The sequence below is a fragment of the Pan troglodytes genome, chromosome 13 (genome assembly GCF_028858775.2).
Source record: "Pan troglodytes isolate AG18354 chromosome 13, NHGRI_mPanTro3-v2.0_pri, whole genome shotgun sequence".
NCBI classification, from domain to species: domain Eukaryota; kingdom Metazoa; phylum Chordata; class Mammalia; order Primates; family Hominidae; genus Pan; species Pan troglodytes.
In genome coordinates, this window is record NC_072411.2 from 126,774,032 (window position 1) to 126,800,074 (window position 26,043).

The 26,043-nt window shown below is 36.4% G+C and overlaps 1 protein-coding gene across 6 annotated transcripts in view; it reads right to left on the reverse strand.

Annotated features, from left to right (window-relative positions):
• CUL3 (cullin 3) overlaps positions 1 to 26,043 on the reverse strand; it is a 111,491-nt gene that overhangs the window by 58,541 nt on the left and 26,907 nt on the right. For 2 of the 6 annotated variants that reach the window (XM_001167528.8, XM_016949524.4), the window contains exons 2-3: positions 25,117 to 25,314; positions 3,019 to 3,132 (exon numbers count right to left, since the gene is read on the reverse strand). In XM_001167528.8, the coding sequence (XP_001167528.1) occupies positions 3,019 to 3,132; positions 25,117 to 25,314 (312 nt within the window). Of the gene's footprint in view, positions 1 to 3,018; positions 3,133 to 23,759; positions 23,881 to 25,116; positions 25,315 to 26,043 lie in introns of those variants that run through there. The other 4 variants (XM_054679424.2, XM_016949525.4, XM_054679425.2 and 1 more) reach the window with 3 other exon arrangements.

Sequence of the window (26,043 nt, forward strand, 5' to 3'; positions counted from 1 at the left end):
GGAGAATGGGGATTAGCAGTCTCTCTATTCTGAGATGAAAAGACACCATGGTGATACTAGTAAGGGCAAAACTTAATAGTTGAGGTAGAAGCTTAACTGTAATGTATTCAAAGTGTATGAAAGATGAGAAAAGGAAGATGGCAAATGTCAACATTTCTTACAACACATTTAGCTATGAATGACACACGACAGATCCTGGGAGACAGCGCAGGGGTTCACCAGAGAATTTAACAGAATTGTATTCTGAGGATTGAGTGAGTGGCTTGAACATGTTTAATGCTGGTTGAGTAAGATCCAATATGAAAGGTAGAACCCTAAAATACTTAAGGTTCATGACAAGGTAGAAAGGGATTGACCCATAGCACAGGTTGAGATGTGGCCTGACAGAAGAGGACACCACCCTCCACTAAAAGAGAAGGGAAAAAGAAAAACATAAAAGGGGAGAAAATACAAGTAAAGTTCTAGATTTAGCGGCAAAAAATGAGCATAGTTCCTACCTGATGCTTTCTCTTTTCTCTGAGAAATAGAAAGTAAGATCATTTACTACAAGGGAGGAAACCCAAGGGAGAGATGGAGGTCTGAAGAGAAATAACTGCTGGAGCAAGCTGACTAAAGAAAAAGAGTGAAACTGCTGGGCAGTGTGAAGGGTTGACCACAGGTCTGTGATGCGACAAACAGTGAAACAGTAGCATCAATCTACCCTGTATGAATTTTCAGTTCATGCAGCACTGTGGTACTACCGAATGGGTCTGATGAAAAGATGAAGGGACAAGAAATAATACCAGTTAATCTCTAATGAGCATGTTACTATGGGCGCCAAGCCCTACAAGTGGTTTACATGAATTGTTCCACTGAAGCCTCATGACTACTCTACCCAATATTATTTTCATTTTATAGATGAGGAACCTGAGGGGTGAACTAATTAACTTCTTGACCATGTGTAGAGTCAGAATTCAAGGTTTGAGATTTCGTTGCAAAAAAAAAGAAAAAAGAAAGAAAAAAAGGGAGGAGGAGGACTGAAACAAAACACACTTTAAAAATAACATCAGAGTATGCGTGTGTATAAAATTTTAAAGTTCTTCTTTTGTCAAAAGAATAAACCGTAAGATTACAAGTGGTTTTCTATCTTAATGTTAGATAGTTAGGATGCGATTTAAAGACTCACCATATCTAGAACTTCGAAAACAACAAGCTAACTTATTTCAAATTTATATGCCAGATAATATATGTTGTCACATACCATCTCATTTAACTTCAAAATGATAACACAAGGTTAATTTATAACCGGATGAGAAAAATAATGCTCAGAAAAGCTAAATAATTTGTTATACCTTTTATCAAATCCCTTAAAAGTGAAGTGGCCTCTCCCTGACCCCCTTGCCACTAAGCCCTTACAAAACCAGGGGTAATAGGCCTGACTGAATTCACAGAGCAGAACAAAAAACTTTACAGCTGTTTGTTCTCATTGGAAATTCTTTCCAAACATTGCTTTATTCTACCAAGTAAAAGAAACTAGGACAAGCTCTCATCACTACATTAAAACTAAAAAAACTAGAAACAAAAATATAAAAAGGTAAAACTTTGGGAAAAATAATTATATCCAACACACAAACATAAACACTGATGTAAAACAAGTCATTAACTTATTAATTTTGGAGTGATACAGTAATTAAACTTAATGAATCTAGCGTCATTCTATAGCACCAAATTTTTTTTAACTGGAATTTAATCTCTCTGAAAGTTATTAAACAGCTGAGATCAAAGTCAGTGTTTTCCAAATGATCTTGCTGAACAGGATTTTTTTCTTGACTGATGAAAACAAAATACAGCAATAGCCGGTGAAAAATGGAATATAGATGTGAAGAAGCTAATATCCTTAAACAAGACTAGCTGCAATATTGCACTGCAATAATATACTATTAAGAAAAATAGATGGCAGCTATGAGTGTATGATTATCAGAAAAAATAACTGTATTAATATGACATCCTCTCTCACTGAAGATGTAAGAATTAAGGATTTAAAAACTTGTAAGAGAATATTCAGCTTTTGTTTCTCATTGTCATTTAACAACTCTTAAGGAGATGTTAATATGGTTTTTTCCATATTTTCCATTTTAAAGGACAAGTGCTAAATACTAAGAAAAAAATTAAGTCATTCCCTTTCAGTTTCTCATTCTAAGCATTCACTAAGTATGTGAACAATTAAGATTTTTATTCATGGCCGGGCACAGTGGCTCACGCCTGTAATCCCAGCACTTTGGGAGGCCAAAGCGGGCAGATCATGAGGTCAGGAGATAGAGACCATCCTGGCTAACGTGGTGAAACCCCGTCTCTACTAAAAAGAAAAATAAAATAAAAATAAAAATAAAAATAAAAATAGCCGGGCGTGGGGACAGGCGCCTGTAGTCCCAGCTCATCAGGAGGCTGAGGCAGGAGAATGGCGTGAACCCGGGAGGCGCAGCTTGCAGTGAGCCGAGATCGTGCCACTGCACTCCAGCCTGGGGAACAGAGCGAGACCCCGTCTCAAAATAAATAAATAAATAAATGAATAAAAAAAGATTTTTATTCACATAGGCTTCGGTTGGCCCTTACAAAGAAAGTACTGTTCATTTAAAAAACAAAAACCACCTTCCACACTGAGACGTACTATAACTAAGTTAGACAGAAAGTCATTGTGTTTTGAAATGTTTAATTTCTTTTTGAGACGGAGTTTCACTCTGTTGCCCAAGTGAGAGTGCAGTGGCACGATCTTGGCTCACCCCCCGGTTCAAGCGATTCTCCTGCCTCGGCCTCCCAAGTAGCTGGGATTACAGGTGCCCACCACTGCACCTAATTTTTGTATTTTTAGTAGAGACAGGGTTTTGCCACGCTGGCCAGGCTGGTCTCAATCTCCTGACCTTAAATGATATGCCCACCTTGGCCTCCCAAAGTGCTGGGATTACAGGCGTGAGACACCGTGCCCAGCCTTCAAATGCTTAACTGCTTAAAGGAAGAAAACATTTAAAAAGCTCTACTTACCATGTACATTAGTATGTCTCTAATCATCACCATAGCTGTTTGATGATCATTCCAAGCTTGATTTAGCGTTTGAAGAAAGTTGTTATTCAATGAATTTAGTACATCTTCTCGCACCTAGTAACAGAAGAGTTCATTAGTGTGCACACACACATCCACACACTCGTATATACAGGCATGCACATATCTGTTTAATAAAATAATGAAGTGGAATCTTTAATTTAAATCAAAGAAATGTTATAGGCTAGTAGAAATATTTTAAGCTATAACCTATACACAGAAGAGTATCAAATGTATATGTATAGTACAGACTCCTCTTCTGATCTCCAGAACATAAATCAACTTCCTAGGTATTTCCCAACCCTCCAGTGACTTGACATCATTGTCAGAGTAAAATCCTATATTCTTATAGTAAGTTACAAGGGCCTGTAAGACTGGCTTCATGCTACTGCTGAATTTCCTACTACACCTTCCCTTCCCCAACTTTGAATAATGGTTGAGAATACTGATTTTGCAGTCAATTACCTGGGCTCCAATCCCAGCTCCCTAACAAACTGGGTGACCTGGGATAAATATTTAACCTCTGTGCCTCAGTTTCCTTATATGTGAAATAGCATTCTTCTTGTAGGATTGTTTTAAGAACTGAATTAACGCTAGTAATACACTTAAAACAGTGCTTAGTACTCCGTAAACACTCTATAATAAACTACTCAGTACACTTCAGCTACAATGGCCTCTTTACTAAATACAGCAACTGTGCTCTGCCACTCCTTCTGCCTCAATTCACATGGCTCTTCCCACTCACTTTATTTTGCTCAAATTTCATCTCTGGAGAGGTCTTTCCCAACCAATTACTTCAAAGAAAGCCTAGCTCTACTTCTTCACCATACAATTTGCTTTTTGTCATAGCATTCATCATTACCTACTATATTAGTTTATTTGTTTATTGTTTCTTCCACTAAAATGTAAATGTCTCCATGGTGGCAGGATTTCTGTCTTTTCCATGTGTATATCCCACACCTAGAATAGTGCTTGGTATATATAACACCATTTATTTCATATCCCTGCCCTCCAATGCCATGATTCACCTCCAACATAAGCACTTTCAGGATTACCTGCTTTTGCACATAAAGTTCCCTTGAGCCTGAAATGTCTTTCCAATCCAACCCTAATAAAAGACTATTCAAGACTTCAAAAATTCCTTTCCACAGTCCACAAGCTTAGTACCATCCTCTCTGATAAAATGTTATTGACCACTACTCTTTCCTGCTATGCTATCTGCCCAAAAGAAAGACCATTTCACTCAGAAACAGAATCTAGACTCTGGTTCTTGTTCTCTCACAAAGTCGTCGTGTGTTTGTCTCCAAGTTCCTGTAACACTTTGGGACTATACTGCCAACTTCTACAGTTATTCAAATCCAACCAACCTTCCATAATCCAGCTAAACTCTCAATAACTCTACACTAAACAAAACTTTTTTATCTCCAAATATCCTTTACCATAGAGAATTTCTAATAGTGGTTATGCTTTTTCAGATTGGGAAAAAGCTGAAGTCATGGTGCTTTCTGAGAAACATCAACTATTTAATGTATGTTGAGATATATAGACACCTCTAAAACAATTATAAATACACATAAATAAAATGCCATTCTGTATCAGATCTAATATGAACAAGTGGCTAAAAGTGCCAAAGAAAATACACACAACACACTGTGGAAGAATAAATTCAAACTAAGAAAACAGAATCTTTTCCTACATATTGGGGAAAACAAGGTTATTAGATTTAATGATGAGACAATATATCTAGTCTACTAAATGTATAGTATAAAAATCACTAGGCCTGTACCACAAAATTTAGAATTTTATCATATATTTAATCTTTTGTTCACAAGACTAAGCTCCATGACTTCAAGTTACATCATCCAGAAATTCCTCCAAAAATGTTAACTATATCAAGTTAGTTAACAGAAATACAAAATGAATAATGTATTATTTGTTTCAACTCATTAAATCTAGCACTTGTCAGATACAAATCCCAACAAAAACCCAGCAAGCTGAAAACGTGCTTATTTTCAAAATTTTACACCAAGCTTCATATTCCTTTACTGAAGAGTAGCAATTAAATTAAAATCATGACAATGCAAGAGCAATCTACGCTACATATAAAAAAAATACGTATTTCAAACATCAGAATATCAAGCCCATTAATTATTCTTAAGGACTTATATGAACTTCTACATACCGCTATATTATAAAATTAAGTTAAATGTTAACTACATTAAAATCACCCTGAATTTGGAACACATAAATGTGCCTGCATATTTGTTGAATGAATAAAAAATTGACCAATTAAATAAAAAGTTAATGTTATAAAATAAGGCATGTTCTTTCAAATCACTGATTTGTACATTTTATAATAAAATATATCAAGTATTTACATATTTGTCATATTTATACCTGCCTTTCAGCAAAATAAAACGTGATCTCCTAGTACAATGTGTCATAATTGCCTTGTTTGCATCATACCTCAAAAAATTATCCTGACCAATAACGGTGAATTTTACTAGCAGAAAATAGCTACAATTAAGAGCTAATTTTATGTTTATTTTTCAATTATGCATACACACACACACAAACTCATGACTGAAAGAAGTAAAATGAATGCCTTAGATACACTGCTGCAATGTCTTCTTATTCAGATTACTCTATGAACAAAAAATTTTTCCTCCAACATTTCTGTAGAAAATTAGTTGAAAGTGAACAGATTATTTATTCAAACATACACAATAAAATGGTAGGAATGAGATGAAGATTATGAAGATTAAAATAGGCTTTTAAAAAGATGGTTAAGTTGGCACATAAACTACACATTAAGTGAAAAAAGGATCTTTATTTTACAAATTATTAACATCTTATAAAAAAATTCTAAAAGCAAGCATGGGAAATATGGTGGGAGGGATAACATTGTTAATCTCATGGCCTAACACAATCACCTACTTTCTGCACCAGCAAGGCAAATGGGAGGGAACCCTGCTGTACAGGTAGTACCAGAACCAAAACAGCCTATGGATTAAGTATGAACAGATAATTAAAGAAAACCTATACTAAAATTACACAGATAAAGAGTTGGAATTTGAGGGGAGAGACATGGAAGAACAAGTAGCAACACCAGAGAAATTGAGAGCAGGATGGGACCAGCTGTGACAAAAAAGATGGAAGTGTAAGTAATGGAGAACTAATGGCTGTGCCTGGCACTAGCTTTGCAAAGGAAGAAAGAGAAAGCTCAACACAGTGGATCACAAATCAGGCAGAAAATTAGAGTCACCCGAAGAGCTTTTACAAACAGATTTTAAGTACGATGCAGTAGTGTGTCCGTGGTCTCAGCTACTCACGAGGCTGAGGGGGTAGGATTGTTTGATCCCAGGAGTTTGAGGCAAGCCTGGGCAACACAGCAAGATCCTATCTCTAAAAATAAATAAGACTTCAGTGAAGAGAATGAGAAAACAAGCCACAGATTGGGAGAAAGTATTTGCAAAAGACAAAGCTAATAAAGAACTATTATCCAAAATATATAAAGAATTCTTAAAACTTAGAAAGTAACTCAATTTTTAAAAAGGCAAAAGATCTTGACAGACACCTAACCAAAGAAGATATACAGATGGCAAGTAAGCATTTGTGGAGATCATAGGTCATTAGGACACTGCAGATTAAAACACCAATCTGATACCATTACATACCTTTGAGAATGGCCAAAACATTGACAATACCAAATGCTAGCAAGGACGCAGAGCAAAAGAGTATCTCATACACTGCCAGTGGGAATGCAACATGGTACAGTCACTTTGGAAGGCAGTTTGGCAGTTTCTAACGAAACCACACATACTCTTACCATATAATCTGGCAATCACACTCCTGAGTTTTTTCTTAAATGAGCTGAAAACTTACGTCCACACAAAACCCCACACACAAGTGTTTAAAGCAACTTCATTCATAATTGCCACAACTTGGAAGAAACCAAGACGTTCTTCTGCAGATTAGTGGATTAATAAATTGTACTACATTTACAAAATGGAATATTACTCAGCACTAAAAAGAAATGAGCTATTAAGCCATGAAGAGATATAGAGATAACTTAAATGCATATTACAAAGTGAAAGAAGCTAATCTGAAAAGGGTATATACTGTATGATCCAACTATATGACATTCTGGAAAAGGCAAAACTAAAGAAAGAGCAAAAAAATAATAGGTATGTAAGTAGGCAGAGCACAGGATTCACAGGGCAGTGAAATTATTCTGTACAATACTATACTAGTGAATATATGTCCAAAACCATAGACTGAGTTCATTCCAAAAGTGAGCCCTCATGTAAACTATGGACTTGGAGTGATGACGTGTCAATGTAGGTTCATCAATTGTAATAAATGTACCACTCTGGTGTGGATGTGCATACAGGGGGGAGGCTGTGCATATGTTGGGGCAGGGGTGTATATGGGAAATCTTAGTACCTTCCATCCTCCATCTTTTTTTTTTTTTTAGATGGAGTATCGCTCTGTTGCCCAGGATGGGGTCCAGTGGCGCAATCTTGGCTCACTGCAACCTCTGTCTCCCAGGTTCAAGCCATTATTCTGGCTCAGCCTCACAAGTAGATGGGATTACAGGTGTGCGCCACCACACCTGGCTAATTTTTGTATTTTTAGTAGAGACAACGGTTTCACCTTGTTAGCCAGGCTGGTCCTGAACTCCTGACCTCAAGTGATCCACCCGCCTCGGTCTCCCAAGGTGCTGGGATTACACTGTGTCCAGCCTCTCCACTGAATTTTGGTGTTAATCTGAAAACGGCTCTAAAAACCAAACTTTATATTTAAAAAAAAAAAGGGAGGGAGGGAAGAAGGAAGAGGAAGGAGGAAGAAGAAAGAAAGAAGAAAGAAGAAGAAATATTTGGGGGCCACCCAAGATCAAAAGACAACCCTAATTTTAAAGTATCTACCCATGTGATTCTGATATAACATCCAGGACTAGGAAACCACTGGCTCCCACACTAGCCATTTCTGTCTCTTCCCTTTGCAGAACTTCTTCAACATGAGTATGTTTTTATATTATTGTAATGATAGTATTTATGCAATTCTGAGTCCTGCTTTTTTCTTCTAAAAAACAAACAAAAAAAACCACACAGGATCCATGTGCAGAACGTGCAGGTTTGTTACATAGGTATATGTGTGCCATGGTGGTTTGCTGCACCTATTGACTCATCCTCTAAGTTCCCTCCCCTCACCTCCCATCCTCCAACAGGCCCTGGTGTGTGTTGTTCTCTTCTGTGTCCACGTGTTCTCACAATGTTCAGCTCCCACTTATGAGTGAGAAGAGCCCTGCTTTTTTAATGCCATTGATTAACATTTAATATTAACCTTTGGTTTAGGAGAAAAATACCTAGCTGTATCATATCATGTCCAATGCACCATAGTAATCCAAAGAAAAAGGTTAGATTACAATGAAGTGTAAGAAGAAAATGTCATCTGATAATTTTAAGCAAATGATACCAAAAGCATAATTTATAAAAGAAAAAATGCTAAACTGGACTCTACTGAAATTAAAAACTTTTGTTCTGTAGACACCACTGAGACAGTAACAGAGAGAAGCTACAGAATAGGAGAAAAACCAAATGACTGTATCCAGAACATATTAAAAAAAAAAAACTCTTAGAACTTAGCAATGACAGCAAATAATTTAAAAATGGGCAAAAGACTTGGACAGACACTTCACCAAAGAGGATATACAGATGGCAATTTTGTACATGAACAGATGTTCAACAATGTAAGTCATTAGGGAAAAGCTAATTAAAACCATGAGAAACCCCTACACACCCATCAGAATGGCTAAAACAAAAGATGCTGACAGTATCGACTGCTGACAAAGATTTGCAACAACTAGAACTACCATAAACAAAATGGTACAGCCTTACCAGAAAACAGTTTGGCAGTTCTTAGGAAGTTAAATAACATCACGTGACCCAGCAACCCTACTTCTATGTATTTAATAGAGAAATGAAAACTTACATTCACACAAAAATCACACACAAATGTCCATAGCAGCTCTACTCACAACCACAAAATGTCTTTCAACAAGTATACAGGTAAATGAATAAGCAAACTGTGGTACATTCATACAATAGAGTATCAGCCATAAAAGGGAACAAATTATTGATAGATTAGTTTGGATCAATCTCAAAATAATTATGCTGAACGAAAGAAACCAGACTCAAAAGATTACAAACTATAATTCCAATTATATGACATTCTTGAAAAAAAAAAATCCAAAACTATAAAGATAGCAGATCAGTGGTTGTCAGGAACTAGGGGTTAAGAGAACTATAAAGGGATAACAGAGGGAGTTTACTGGGGTCAAGCAACTGTTCTATATCAAGTGTGACAGTGGTTACATGAATCTTTATGTGTGCTGAAATTCAGAGATATACGAAAATAAAGGCCAATTTTATTATACACTAATTTTTAAAAATTTGAATTATTATTTGAAAATTGGGCCCTGTTTCCTTATTATTTTATCATAAACATAAGCTATGATGCCACAAGCTTTATTCATAAAAGCAATTTTAATTCCAAACAATGAAAGAATTGTTAAACAATTTGAGTATATCAACCTTATGAACCACTCTGCAACAATTCAAACTTGACCACTATTCTTTGTTTCTGTGGATATAGCTTTTCTTGCATTTTTAAAAGTTAAATCCTTAGCAAAGATTAAAGTGGAATTACTGTCAAAAGGAAACCTTTTTCTTTCTTTAAGAAACAGGGTGTCACTCTTTCACCCAGGCTGGAGTACAGTGACACAATTATAGCTCACTGCAGCCTCAAGCTCCTGGGCACAAGTGATGCTCCCACCTGAGCCTCCCAAGTAGCTAGGACTTCAGCAGCACGCGCCAGCACTTCTGGCTTTTTGTGTGTGTGTGTATGTGTGTGTGTGTGCCAGCACCTCTGGCTGTGTGCGTGTGTGCGCGTGCGCATGTGTGTGTAGGTAAGGGGTCTTACTGTTTTGCCCAAGCTGGTCTCGAAGTCCTGGCCTCAAAGTGATCCTTCCACGTTGGCCTCCCAAAGTGTTGGGATTATACGCATGAGTCACCGTGTCTGGCCTATTTTTCAACTGTATAATAAAACCTGCTTAATGATAAATTAATGTCCAAGCTGCAATATACACATCCTCAAGTCAGTCAAATTACTGGTAAAGAGAAACAAGGAGCTGGAAAGGAGGATTACAGAAGACAACAGCAGGAATGACCAGGAGCTACAGGCTTCCAAACTTTGCCCTTGAGTTTTCATTCCCAAATATCTCCATGGATTGACAAGGAAGCAATACTGGGCCAGCAGCTCTTGGGCTAGCTGGAGAGCTGAAGGACATAATGTGCACAGTTCTCCCATACCCCACAACACACATAATTGTTTTTAATCATTAATTAAAATGTTTTCACACTCTACATTTCAATGCCTGGGGCAAAATCCCAGCCAGCCAATCCTAATTAAATGTCTAGGTAAAACAAAGAAATCATCAGCTAAAACAAATTAAAAACTTTAATTCTAAAGTTCATTGAAACTAAAACAGAGTCACATAATCAATGATGATATGGAATACTGAAAATTGAGGACTTCCTTGGTAAACAAGTCTCCAAATTCAGGACAACATTAGGTCCAAATATAGACAAATCCCCAAAGTACAGAAATTTATACTTGGCATTACTGTCCATCAAAAAAATACTAATCATGTATTAAAAACATAAAATGAGACATAATAACATGGAGCACATCCTAATTATACCAGGACATTAAAAAGTATCACAGAGGTACAATAACTCAAAGGTATGTCGTTCTATAAATCTATAGTATTTTAACATTCACCCAGAAGCTAAGATAATAAAAATCTGCTAAGGTTGAATATCACTTATCCAAAACACTTGGAGGCCACTCGTGTTTCAGATTTTTGATTTTTTCAGATTTTCGGTTTTTTCAGATTTTGGAATATAATACTTACCAGGTAAGCATCCTTAATCCGAAAATCCAAAATCTGAGATGCTCCAATGAGCATTTCCTTAAAGCATCATCTCAGCACTCAAAAAGTTTCAGATTTTGGCCAGGTGTGGCGGCTCAATGCCTATAATCCCAGCACTCTGTGAGGTTGACGTGGGCACAATGGCTTGAGCTCAGGAATTCAAGACCAGCCTGGACAACATGGCAAAACCTCGTCTCCACCAAAAATATAAACAATTAGCTGGGGGTGGTGGTGTGTGCCTGTAGTCCCAGCTATTCAGGAGGCTGAGGTGGGAGGATCACTTAAGCCCAGGAGGTGGAAGCTGCAGTGAGCCGAGATCATGCCACTACACTCCAGCTAGGATGACAGAGTGAGACCCCTCCCATCTCAAAAAAAAAAAAAAAAAAAAAGTTTCAGATTTTGGATTTTTGGATTAGGGATACTCAACCTCTTTGCAGACAACTGCCCAGGGGAGTCACTAACTAAGGGCTCTGACCAAGTCACCTAACCTATCTAGTCTGTAGCACCTCTTTAACTGTGATGTGACTATGGTTGATTAGATCAATGACATCATGTTCCACTGAAATGCCTTACTTAGCACCACTGCAGAAAAGACTTCATTTCCCCTTATTAAATATGATTTATAATAGTTTTGTATGATTTTTTAAATTGGGGCTTCTATTTTAAAATAATTGACAGCCACTGGATGCCTGCTATCTTTCTGGCTCTAAATTCCAAAACATGTTGCCTGTTTCATCTGTTAAAGACAGCATAATACAAAAGCATGCAACATTTACTATGACCTACAAAAATAGCACTTAATGCCATAATTTCTTCAATCACTTTATTAACGATGGATAAGTTGCTTTTAGTTTTTTACCATTATAAGTAATGTTACAAAAACATTCTTACACATACAAAAAAAGTTAAAAAATAAAAATAAAAATAGCATTTAAATTTCCACTTAAAACATACTTTTTTCAGTCCTGCATTAATCACATGTGGTCTAGGGGTTTGTCACTTTATAAATTTTGCCAGTTACATGAATTTTAGTCTTCCAAGGAATGCCATTAAATAATTCTTAAAGATTTCAAAATTTTTCCATCTTATCATACCACAGTGGTATGACACAAACCTATCAATAAAAGTGGCTTACTAGATAAAGTGAATCCCAATGGGAGACAAGCCAGAAGGTATAGAGGACAGCTGACAGAACTGTTTGAGAAAAAAGCTTCACGGCTCTTTCCCTCACCCTGAGAATTCCTGATCTAAAAGGTTAAAAAGAAACACTGCAATGTTCTGCTATTTTTACAGAAGTCATATACAAAAATAGGGGCAGGTCAGGAATAAGGACACTTGCTTTCCTTTCCTCTAAAGGATAGAAATTTCTGAATGACTGGAAGGAACTCTTACCTCATATTTTGAGGAATTCTTAATGCAGTCAAACTCCAATTATTTGTACAACTAATATAAATTTGGTTAACAGATGTTGCTGTTATAATACATATAGCAATCTTAAGATTTCTGTATCTCAAACAAGCTTCTACTAAGGCCAAGATAATTAATTTTAAGTTTTGTAGGTATTTTAAACTTTCCAAGAATTAACTAATGATGAGATTCCTGAATAATATAAAATTCACTATCCTTTTCATACAGTAGACTGTGTTATTCTCATTATTTTTAATTAACTTTAATAATTAAGATGGCAATAGTGATCAGAAAAATTATACCAGTATCCTTAAAAAAACAGTAAGATAGCCACTGTAGGGAAAAAATTTTCTCCATTGCTGCCAGAAGATTCCTCATTAAGTAATTTTCTAACGTACATAGTAATGTAACTTAACAGCATTTCACAAAAAGCACACTACTCTCAATTTCAAAATCAAATTCATTCTCAGTGGAACATATTCCCCATTCTTACTCTTTGTTTTAAGTGTCCAAAATGAAGCTCTTAAAGAAATCAGGTCCTATTATCAGATATCAACCACTCATTCAAAAGTATACAAAGTATTTCCCCAGACTGACAATTCATGTATTTATGTTTGCTTCCAGCAGGCAAAACAGGGTGCTTGGCACTATGGGGGATACAAGACACTTTCAGCCACTTTATAATCTCTGAGGGAGAGGGGAGAAGGGGGAGCCTAATATTAGCATTCAAATGACCTCAATACAAAGTAGAATACAATAAATAGCACTACAGAAAAGTTAAAAGTTCAAAGAAGGAACACAGAACAGGTGTTAGGACAATACACTTTCACAATTTCATACATAAAGATAATTTGCTACGTGTTGAAGCAAATACTATTTTAACAATCACATAAAATTTGACATTTTTAAAAAAGGCATTCTTAGTTCAAATATGCTTTTAAACTGGTCTTAAAATAGTATGACTTAGAAAAATCAGGATTTCTCAATCAGTACAAAATACTACTATGAAAAATGATAGCTTTTTACTTACTGGTTGGAAAGGAATGCAGAAAGAAAAATGACAGTACACCACAGAAAAACACCACTATGACTTATCGTTTGTAAAGTATCCTATTCCCAATGGTTAAGATATACATTAAAAGCTATTATTATAGCATTAGTATCATGGTTAAACTTAGTAACAGGCACACTGACAGAATTAATCAGGAAAACATACACAAAGCATGACAACATAGCTACCAGTATTTTTGTTCTCGAGTACGATGGAAAAAACAACCATGGTTTCTCAAGATAACATGATCTGGTTCTAAGCCGACTGACAGACTTCAATCTCAAAAAAACAGAGGCATATAGCCCGATAATCACCTGTGTTTTTAAATGGTTGTTAGATTTAGTAATTAACTCGAGTAGGGAGAGGTATTACCCCACACAGAGAAAAAAAAAATGGATCTCAGCTATTTGTGGCTATGAACCAAGGTGGTTTCCATTTTGACTGCTGGTAGTATTCTCGAAGATTCATTTCAACAGACAACTGAGTGCCAACCACATGCAAAGAGGAGACACAAAGATAAATGAACAGGTCCTCCTTCATTTATTCACTTAGTAATAGAAGAATATCACTAAAAAATACAACAGAAATAGGACGGGGGGGGGTACTTGCCCTCAAAGTACAGTCTACCTAACAACTTAAGCAGAATAGCTGATACTTAACATGGGCAAACTTGTTAAAACAACACTTTTAAGCCTCCTCTCCCCCAACATCATTTCTCTTCCATCCCTTTCAATGTAGAAACCATTCAATTTCCAATGTCCTTCATATCCCACGGTTGCTGTTTTCCTGACTCTCTAATAATCCCTTTTCCACACACTATCCCCGACAAGTCTCTGTCTCTTTTGGGATTATGCTATTTATATTTAGGTCACTATCCCCATATCATACCCATTAACAGTTTTCACACCTAGCTCACAGTCTCTTCTCACTCCTGTCACCACCATCCCAAAAAGCATAATGGGCTGAGTACCTTCCAGCAACTTTTAAGTTAAACATCAAGACAAGATAGCATGAAAACTAAAGATGAGCAAGCAGCAACAAGGAACTGAAAATGGCACTCATCCTAAATGCCTGACTACATCTTCTCCACTGCAGTCAGCCTTTCTAAGGATTAAAAAGCAATGGCTCCCACCACCAACAGAATAACACTCAAATCCCCTACAATGGTTTTCAAAATCTAGCCCAACCCACTTTACTATCCTCATTTCCTACAAAAACATTCGAAGATGCTTTTGTTCATCCTTATGAACAACAACATGTTCACCTTCCATCTATACTGATCTATCTCACTATGCTCATACCTACCTGCCATTTTTCTCATTCAACTTTCTCTCCTTGTTATCTACCGGGACAATATTTTGGCTTTGCTCACATGATGAATCTTGAGTAATGCTTTAAGTATAATCAAAAGTGACCTCCTCTTTCTACTTTGCCCTGAATTCCTCAGGCAAAATAACTCCCCCTCAAATCTGATTACCTCACTAAAATTATGGGATTCTTGCTGGCAAGAATCATGTCTTATTTATTTTTGGGTGGCTGAAACATAGGAGAAACTCAATCTCTGTGGGCCTCTGAAATGAATCTGAATTTGCTAAGGAAAATCTTATTCCCAAGTGTTTCTATCAATATTCTTAACTCACTGCAGTCATTATATATTGTATATATATATGCCATTAAAAACATTAATTTTAATGTTTTCCATTAAATTAATATTTGCCTAGAAAGGGAAAAGCACTCCAAAAGCTTTATTATAAAAGGAAGTCTGTTTAAGTAATTGACATAAAGAAGAGTCCACAGTTTACCTTAAAGTTACCAACTTCATGTTCACATAAATATCTTAACTTACTTACAAACAAATATAAAATTTAAAACTGGTTCTTCTTCCCCATCTAGAAATAGGGAGAAAAATATATTGAAAAAGTAGTTCACACAGAGACAGCATTTTCAGCAAATAAGACCCTAGGTACAAAAGATAAATGGTGAGGAATTATTTGTTCTACAAAAAGACATTGCAGTTTACAAAGAAATTCAAAAAAGAAAGTCACTTGAAACTTGAAACTATGTCCCCTTCAAGGCTGCAATTTCCCTACTGGTAAAACAAAAGTGCTTAGAACAGATTATGACTACAAAGCGTAGATCCAAGTATGTAAGTCTAAAACGTAACTTCCACAAAGGCAGGAATCTTTCCTTGATATAGTACAAATGCTCACACCAGTGCCTTGCTCAACAGGCGGTTTTCTGAATAAAGGAAAGGTGAGCAAGATGAAGCTCCTCTTATTCTGGCTTCCTCCCATTCAATCGAAGTAAGATATTATTTGAAGAATAGGACATACGGATAGAAAAACTTTGAAAACCACTAGAATAAATGTTCTTTCCAATAATAACTAAAAAGATAAGTTAATTTTAAATGTTAACTTTTTTTTGTTCAGCTATTTTTCTAAGAAACCAACTTTCAAAGTTCAATAATTTTTATAGGTTCATTTATGAGGTTACCATGTTATTTGATTATTACTATGGAGTATTACAGATGAAGAAATTAAGCATAAGGTAAATCTAAGAAAACTGCTAAGCATTACAAAATTGAGATAATAAAGCTCTTCCCATATTAAAACTAAAGTTTCTCCCCTGACTTCAAGAAAATTAAAAATTGAGGCCAGGCACAATGGCTCACGCCTGTAGTCCCAGCACTTTGGGAGGCGGATGGATCACTTGAGCCCTGGAGTTCGAGACCAGCCTGGGCAACAGGGTGGAAACCTTGTTTCTACAAAAAAATATACAAAAATTTAGCCAGGCATGGTGGCACGTGCCGCTAGCCCAGCTATGTAGGAGGCTGAAGTGAGAGAATCACCACAGCCTGGGAGGCGGAGAATGCAGTGAACCGAGATTGTGCCAACGTACTCCAGCCTGGGAAACACAATAAGGCCTGGTCTCCAAAAAACAACAACAACAACAACAACAAAAAAGCTGGACGCTGTGGCTCACGCCTGTAATCGCAACACTTTGGGAGGCCAAGGCGGGTGGATCATTGATGCTACTAGGAGTTCAAAACCAGCACGGACAACATGGCAAAACACCATATTTACTAAAAATACAAAGATTGGCCAAGCATGGTGGCACACGCCTGTAATCCCAGCTACTCGGAAGGCTGAGGCACAAGATTTGCTTGAAACTACAAGGTGGAGATTGCAGTGAGCCAAGATGGCGCCACTGCACTCCAGCCTGGGCGACAGCAAGACCTTGTCTCGGAAAATAAATTCAAAAAAAAAAAAAAAAATTGAAACGTTTTTATTAAAAACACATGGCACAGGAATAAACAGTCTTAGAGACTATTATCTTCCTAAGTCTTAATAACCTAAACTTATCAAGACACATAATCATAATTTTTAAAGTTCTTTGGGCTAAAACGACCAACTCCAAACTCATTTTATAGATTAATACTTTAAATTCCAGAAAGGTTTAGTAATTTGTTCATGATTATTAGTGAGAGAATTAAGTCCCAATGCTCAGTTCTATTTTCTACCTATTACTTTTCCCACTGCAGCTGCATCTAGGTTATTTCTTACTATTAAAGTGCTCAACAGGAGTTAGAAGAAGAAAAGGCAAGTCCTTCGTTACTCTACAACAAGCTTAAAGACTGTCAAGTTTGAATCCCAAATAGGAACCTTATGAAAGGAGAATGAAAGAAGATGGCTCTACCCTTAACATGCCCAAAAGTAGCAAAACTAATTATTACTATTTCTAAATTTAAAACCGTGCTTTAGTATCTGACTTACATATACACATATATGCGTGCACACACACACACGCACACACACACACACACACGCAAAATGGCTGTGAAAAACTGTAACTCTGCTAAATACCTGTCAAATATTATTATCTTATAATGTAAGATTAGAGCTAAGTCTTAAGTACCACTAACTGGCAACTTTTCAGTCTCCACTGCAATCCTCAATGTATCTGAACACGAAGTGTTTAAATTCCTCAGGGTGCAATCCTGGGCCCTCTTTTCTCTTGTCTCTGTGACTTCATTTACTTCCAGGGCTTTAAATACAGGTTGGGTACTCCTCACCCTAAATGCATGGGGACCCGAAGTGTTTCAATTTTCAGATTTGAGTATTTGCATATACATAATGAGAGATCTTGGGGATGGAATCCAAGTGTAAACATGAAATTTATTTGTTTCATATACACCTTATACACATAGCCTGAGGGTAATGTTATATTTTAGTAATTTTGTCTGTGAAATAAAGTTTTGGCTGTGCTGTGACTGTGACTCCATCACATGAGATAAGCTGTGGAATTTTCCACTGTGGCATCATGTTGGCGCTCAAAAAGTTGTGGATTTTGGAGCATTCTGAATTTTTGGATTAGGGATGTTCAACCTGTACCATCTATATGTTCACAATTCCCAAATACACATCTCCAGTTCAAACTTCTCGGATAATTTGATTTGCATATCAAATTTTACAGGTATCTTAAAACTAACCTGTTCAAAATGGAGCTCCTTTGTCTGCCCCACCGTATCAGAAAATTAAATCACCTAGCCTAGCCAAGAGCCAAAAACTTAAAACTGATCTTAGATCTGTCCCTGTTTCTTATTCCCTACAATCAATCTGCTAGCAGGTAACGTTCTTTCTACATCCAAAATGTATCTTGTATTTTAAAACTTTTCTCAATCTTAACTGTCACTACACTAGTGTAAATCATCACTGTTATTCACCTGAATTTCTGGATTACTCCTTCCTGGTCCCCTTATTTCAACTCTTATGCTCTCTAACTTATTTATCTTGCTTAAAATCCTTAAATGGCTTCCTAACGTACATATAATTAATTACAAAGCCTTCTGCCATGGCTTCAAGGTCTGGCATGATCTGGCTTCTGCTTCTCTCTGCAACCCCACCTTGTCCCATTCCTCTCCATTACCAACTCTTAGCTCCCTACTTATGATGGGATTTTATTCAATGTCTTTAGGAAGTGGCAAAGAATAGCCTCCAGCTTTTTTTTTTTTTTTTTTTTTTAATCGCTCTGTTGCCCAGGCTGCAGTGCAGTAGTTCAGTAACAGCTCACTGCAGCCTCAAATTCTTGGGCCTCAGCCTCCTGAGCGACGGTGACTACAGGTGTGTGCCACCAAGCCCGGCAATTTTTTTTTTTTTTTTTGAGACGGAGTCTCGCTCTGTCGCCCAGGCTGGAGTGCAGTGGCGCGATCACGGCTCACTGCAAGCTCTGCCTCCTGGGTTCACACCATTCTCCTGCCTCAGCCTCCTGAGTAGCTGGGACTACAGGTGCCCGCCACCACGTCCGGCTCATTTTTTGTATTTTTAGGAGACGTGGTTTCACCGTGTTAGCCAGGATGGTCTCGATCTCCTGACCTCGTGATCTGCCCACCTGGGCCTCCCAAAGTGCTGGGATTACAGGTGTGAGCCACCACGCCTGGTCAATTTTTTTTTTTTTTTGTAGAGACAAGGTCTCACTATGTTGCTCAGGCTGGTCTCAAAACTGCTGGCCTCAGGTGTTCCTCCCACCTCAGCCTCCCAAAGTGCTAGGATTATAGGCGTGAGCCACTGCACTCAGCCTGCTGCCTTTTTAAAGTAAAGTTTTATTGGAATACTGCCATGTTCATTCATTTACATTTGGTCTGTTGCTGCTTTTGTGCTACAAAAACAGACTCTGAGGAGCTGTGCCTGAGAATGTATGGCTCAGAAAAACAAAAATACTGACTATCTGGTCCTTTACAGAAAAAAATATTGTACAGCCATTCACTTTGCCTAGAATACTCTTCGACCCACTTTTCTTGTGAGCGCTTATTCTTCTAATCCCAGTTTAAACACTATCACTTCCTCAAACAGCCCTTTCTTGACCTATGTGGTTGTCTTTATCATTTTTTCCTCTATCACTGTGTCCTTTCTTGATTATATTTTATAACTAAATACTTGTTTACCTGTTTACTATCTGTTTCATAAGTGCAGGAATCAGATGTGTTCTATTTACCAATATATTCCTTACACCTAGCACAGAGCCTGGCAAACAGTTTTGAATGCTGAATTCTGTGATGGGAAAAGTCTTACAGGATACCTTTGACACTTTGACAAAATAATATATATTCTAAACGTCTTTAAATCTGAAAAGCAGAACTTTTTTCCTCCATTACTATGCTTTTTTACTTTATTTAGAAAAAAAGTTAAAAAACAAATTCCTGTGTAAGTTGAAATGTTTTCATTTTCTAAATCAAGATTTTTCTTATGGTGAGGTACAAAGGCCACATTACACCCTAAATTTTGCCTTGTGGTCTTGAGAAATGAACTAAATTCCTATGGGTGTCAGTTTCCTCAAAAGAAACATTCTTCCAGAGACAAGAAAAATAATATCCTACCAGAAGTGCTTTTATTAGAGAAACAGTACTTATATTTTCTATGCCTGCTTCAATTTTGTGAACTTATTTTGAAAGCCAACAATCAGCTACCACAATCCCAAAGAGATGTCCTCTCTGAAGCCTCCCGTCATCTGCTGTCTGGTAGTCTGTGTTGCGCTACTTTACCAAAATGTTTGACTTTGTGCACTATCCTCACCTTGAAATCAAAGTACCAACAAACTATATAACAAACCAGCCCTCAGTCCATGTAAAAATTGCATTTCCTTGGAATTCTTCAATGTGAAAAGATGGGTCTTGGCTATGTATACCATAGCACTAAAAGCACTTTGCTTTAAAATAAATAAATATATGGTTCGTCAGGCAGTTCAGCTAACTGCCAAAAGCACTGTGAATTAAAAACTGATGAGCAGACCAAACAGTAATGCTTTCAGAACAACAAAAAAAGGTATATTCTGTGAGATTAAAGATAGGTATTCTGATACCACAGAACCCTGAAAGAATATCTCACCTTCTAGTCAAAAGATGCAATGCAGAGATAGGCAGTACTGATTTTCATGCAAACTATGCTTTTGCACATTGTATCAGTAACATCTCTAAGTCTCATTTAGTAGAACAAACTGAGACTTACTACCTTAGGAAACAAACATGTCAGAGGTCCTACCTTAGGAAACAAACATGTCAGATGGTCCTACCTATCAGTTAATAGTTCTTTCGATAGTGTCCCCTTCAATACAGTAGTACTGTGTTTATATGATTATTAAAATTGTTTTATAAAATAGGAGTAAACATGAAAACAAAAGCACAGAAACTAGCAGAGGCTTCAAAACCTAATTCACTGTAAATAATCAATGAACAGACATGCTGAAATTGGTACATTTCCTAGTCAAAAATTGACTGGTCAAATGAGTGTGAAAGAAAAGAATAAATAAAAGAACATTTTCAGATGCTGGCAATGATCATTAATGACTATGTATAAGGAAAGTAAATTTAAGAATTTAGCATATACTGTATATTTTAAAATTTATTTAGTACAATCAACTTGAATGCATGTTTTGGGGGAATATATTATAAAAACTGCCTATATTCTGAAATGATAATTGTTATGGACTGAATGTTTGTGTTATCCAAATTCATATTATGAAACCCTAATCCCAAATGTGATAGTATTTAGAGGTGGGGCCTTTAGGAGGCAATTAAATCTTGAGAATGGTACCCTCATTAACAGGATGGAACCATTATAAGATACATGAGAGACATGACCTCTCTCCCTCCCTGCCCTGTGAAGACACAGCAAGGAGGTGGTTGTCTATAGACCAGGAAGGGGACTCTCAGCAGAAAAATGAACCTGCAAGCACCTTGATCTTGGACTTCTCACTTGCCAGAATGGTGAGAAATATTTGTTTAAGCCACCTGGTTTATGGGATTTGTTACAGTAGCTTAAGATGAGGAAGACAACAGTTAACCTTAAATATGGGACCACTTTAAGCAACTTATAATATACTGAAACTCAGAGTTCTCATGGAGTGACTGCTCACATAACTTCAATATCTACTGGACCATATCTTCAACATCCAATTGACCATACTGGAGCCCAAAACTTGGTCACCGAAACACTGATCTCACACTCTGGCCTTCTCTCTTCTCCTCACTCTTTGGATGAGCCACTTCTCAACCCTAACACACAACTACTGATGTTTTTTTCTGCACCTGTGCCCAAGGTTTAAAAAAACTGACATAGCACACATTCAGGCCAACTCTTATGAAGCTATCTTCTTCTGCACTTGCCAATTCCTTAGTATATCCCTCACAAAGGCTACTCCAAGTCTCTTCGTCTCGTTTCCAGAAGATGGATGGTTTATTAGATTCATAATAATTTTAGAAATAAAGAATCTCAGGGATATTATTTCCAACTCCATTATTAAGTAAATTTAAAGGATTCCTAGAATTTAAAGGACTGGAGGTTTACAGACAGTAAGTCCATTAACTTGAAGCCCCTTACACTGAATTTCAGCAGACTCCAACTTGATCATTCTACCTTAGGAGCAGATCTACAGAGAATTCAAGGGCTCAGACTAAAGCCACATTGCCTGAATTCAGTTCCGGCTAGGCCACTTAACAGCTATATGGACCTGGACAAATGACCAATTATCTGTGCCTTGGTTTCTTCATTTGTAAAACAGACATAATAGTAGTATCTGCAACATTGGGCTGTGACTGTTAGCTAAGTTAAAACATGTAAAAGCACTAGAACTGGGCCTAGCACACAGTAAATGCTAAATAAAAGTTAATTGTGTTAATTATCATTCCCTATAGAACCTCTGGCGAATGAGAACATGCCCCTCTTCTAAGTTTACTTCTTTTCCATTGTTCTTAATCCCATACTCTCTATATCCAATAACTCAGCTGTTCCAATCTTCTCTCCTTCAGCAGCTTTAAACAAAACTCTTCCACTTGTCCTTCTTTTGATGCCAAATTTCTTAAATTGGTCTTTTCCATTTCCCACACCTACTTACTATAGTTTGCTCCTAAGATTCATCCCTTGGCTCTGGGCTCTTCATTTTCTGAACTCCAACACTTGTTCCTCAGTATATGTTACCAAATGCCAAATCTCCACATCTAATTTTGAGTTCCTGCCCAAGCTCTAAATCTATGTGTCTCCAAACATACGATATCTCTACTTGGGCATCTTACTATGATCTCACACTCAATTTTCCTCACATGCAAAATGATTTCTAAGGTATCTTCCAAGGATAAACATTTTCAATATAATCTAAACAAAACTTATCATACTCTCTACCCATTTCAAATCAGTTTCCCACTATTACTTCACAGTATTTGCAATTGGTGGCACTATAATTCTCCCAGTAAGCAATCTTTGTCTAGACTTAAGTTTAGAATTTCTGACATCATCCATTCATTTCTAGCCTATCACTTTACCCAGATCTTTCCAGGTCTTCTCCTGATTTTATAAACCTCCTCTCAATTTTACATTTATAGCATCCTCATAATATGTTGCCACATAATCACCCACTTAAAATCACATCTTCAAATATTCTGTCACATTTTCACCCACTTAAAAACCTCCAATAACTGTCTACAGTTTAGTCCAAATTACTTAGCCTGGCACCCAAATTTTTCTACAATCTGTTACCAAACCATCTTTGTAACACTACAATCCACTAATCCCTGTAATTATTATATGCCTCAGTCAAACTCTACTTACCACCTAAGTTTAACCAACCAGTTCATCTCTATATAATTTCACAACATCTGCCATCATGGAATGCCTTCCACCACACTGTTCATATATATCCCAAATATTTTTCAAGGCTCAATTCAATTTCATTCTTTCCCATAAAATCTTACATCCCAAGGCAACCTTTCCTTCGTTTGAATTCTTAAGCCATTTATTGCCTATGCAACTCACTTGCCACTTAATTATATAATGCCTCACACGGTTATCTAAATGTGTGTATCATCCATCTCTCACATCACAATAAAAACCCCAGGAAAGGATAGTATCTTATCTCTTTGCATCCACTACATTATGACTGAAAGCTGTGCATAATAGGCACTTAATAAAAAACTGCTGATTGTGTGAAAAACACAATCACCTTGCTTCATAAGATACTAACTGCGTGGCTCATGTAATTCCCTTTAAGAGAAAGAAATTACAGAAGAAAGAGCAGAAATAGAAAATTACTGTTTTGGAACCACCATAGTAATAATGATTCATGCAAGAATCATCAATGGATGCTAAAACCATCACATGAAAGTTTCTAGGGAACAGGATATTCATACAGTGTCAAAATATATCTGAACAGATTACTTATGAATTACAAAGGGAAAAAAGGTACCTTTACAGTGGAGAAATCTGGCGGACACCAATGATCAAAGTTAACATCACCAATAATGGGATAAACTGACATCAAGTGCCTCCTGATGTGATGCACTGAGGACACAACATCACTTATGTATTATTCCTGCCAAAAATGCATAACCTGAAACTAGTCATGAGGAAACAATCAGACACACCAAAAACTGAGGGATAATCTACAAAACAACTGACCTATACTCTTCAAACATGTCAATGTGCTGAAAGACAAAGAAAGGCTGAGGAACTGAACATGAGATCCTGGACTGGATCCTGGATCAGAAAACAAATTGCTATAAAGGAAATCACCACTAAACAGGACAGTTGGTGAAATCTGAATAAGGAATGTATTAGGCAACAGTATTATATTGTTAAACTGCCTGATTTTGATCATTGTTCTTTGGTTAAGATTTCTTTATTCTTAAAAGAAATGTTGCAAAGTCTTTTAGGGTAGATGAAATCTAAAACTTACTCTCTAATGGTTCAGCAATAATAATATTGGTAACAGTAATTATAACACATATCAATAGAAAAACTGGCAAAAAAAATGTAGCAAAATGTAAACAACTGGTGAATCTAGGTGAAGGGTACACAAGAGTTCACATCGTGCTATTCATGAAACTTTTTTTTCAAAATAAAACTTAAAAAATAAATACCCCAATACCACATAAAGACTATGAGAAGTTTTTATCAGTCTGTGTGGTATTTCACATTTTATTTGACAATCTTAAAGCAAGGCATTGTAATAAAATTTATTTTCTAAATGAAATTACATTTTACATGCATTGGAAGAGTTCGCTCTATAAAAACATTTGTTCTAAAAAAATACATCTTTCTGAAATCAGAGAACCATTTTTAATAATGTAACAGCCCAACAATAATTTATCTTTAAAAAAAATTCTAATGTACCACAGAACTCAGTTAAAATAAAGTCAATTTTAGTTAGTGATCCATCTTAGAAATATATTTTAAACAACGTAGTTTTATTGTTTTCAAATATACAGAAAAATTAGAAAGTAAAAATGGGCTGATTAAATCATTTAAGGAAAAAAATTCCTTGTAATTAACATATTAATAAGCATTTGTGAATTACTGAGTTTGCTTCATTATGATTTAAAGAAAGCATTTATTATAGCTCACAAACTTCATCTCTCAAATATCCAAATTTTCGATTTAGCTGATTATAAATTTTTCATGAGTGCTTATAACAGTCACGAATTAGTAATTTCTATAGGCTTCCGGCACCTTTAAAAAGAACACTTCCGGTCAAACTGCAATATGGTATAAAGGATTTTCTACATTCAATATAGTATTAGCAACAGTCCTTTAAAGTTTGATACCTTATTTATGAGATGTTCGGTAACAACTTCTCTTAGTCCAGTGTAGAGCTTTTCTCCATGTTTATGCAAAACCATTGTATATGCATTTCTATAGAGCTCCTCAAAACTAAGACCACTGTTATTCTTACGCTGGATTTCTTGAATTGCATTTTTCAGAAGGTCCCAAATGCTGTTTACATATTTTTCATCCATGGTCATCTGTAATATCCAAGAGAGAAAAGAGACAAAAAAAAAAAAAAAAAAAAAAAACCAATGGTTGAAAGTCTTTCTATATTTGTCCATATATAGTAAATATTGTATTATATAGATATGATTATAAATCTATGACACATAAGAACATTAACAACCTATTTTAACAGGGGGAAAAAAGGATACATTTAAAAATAGGTTCTAGATCTGTTAGAAGCACTTTCTAATCTTTTAAGACCTCCCTCCAATCTTACCTGAAGCAGAACTCTTCACTTTAAATAAAATCATAATGATTTATATACTCGTAAGTCACTTACCCCTTATCTCTCTCCCACCAAAATACTTGCCAAGTTAAATCCCAACAGCCCACATACTCCTGACATATATCCGTATAGCTGAAAGAAAACAAAGAATAACATATGCCCATATTTTTGGTCCATCTGAGTTTAAATTCATAACCACTAACGTTAAGTGCAGCCTTCATGCAACCCCACAATTCCACTAGTCAGTCTACTCACTCTACTCTTCTAGATGATTTTATACCACCTCCTCCATCCTCACTCAATGATTATGACTGCTTCCTATTCCACTGAGAAAATAAAAACAACCCGATGAGACACTATACAAATTCCCATCATATTCACACACTAACCAACCTGATTTTATGCCAATAAAACCTGCTAGGTTCTTGTGCTCAAAGTGCCAAGTTATTGTACTCGAAGTATAGCATAAGGACCA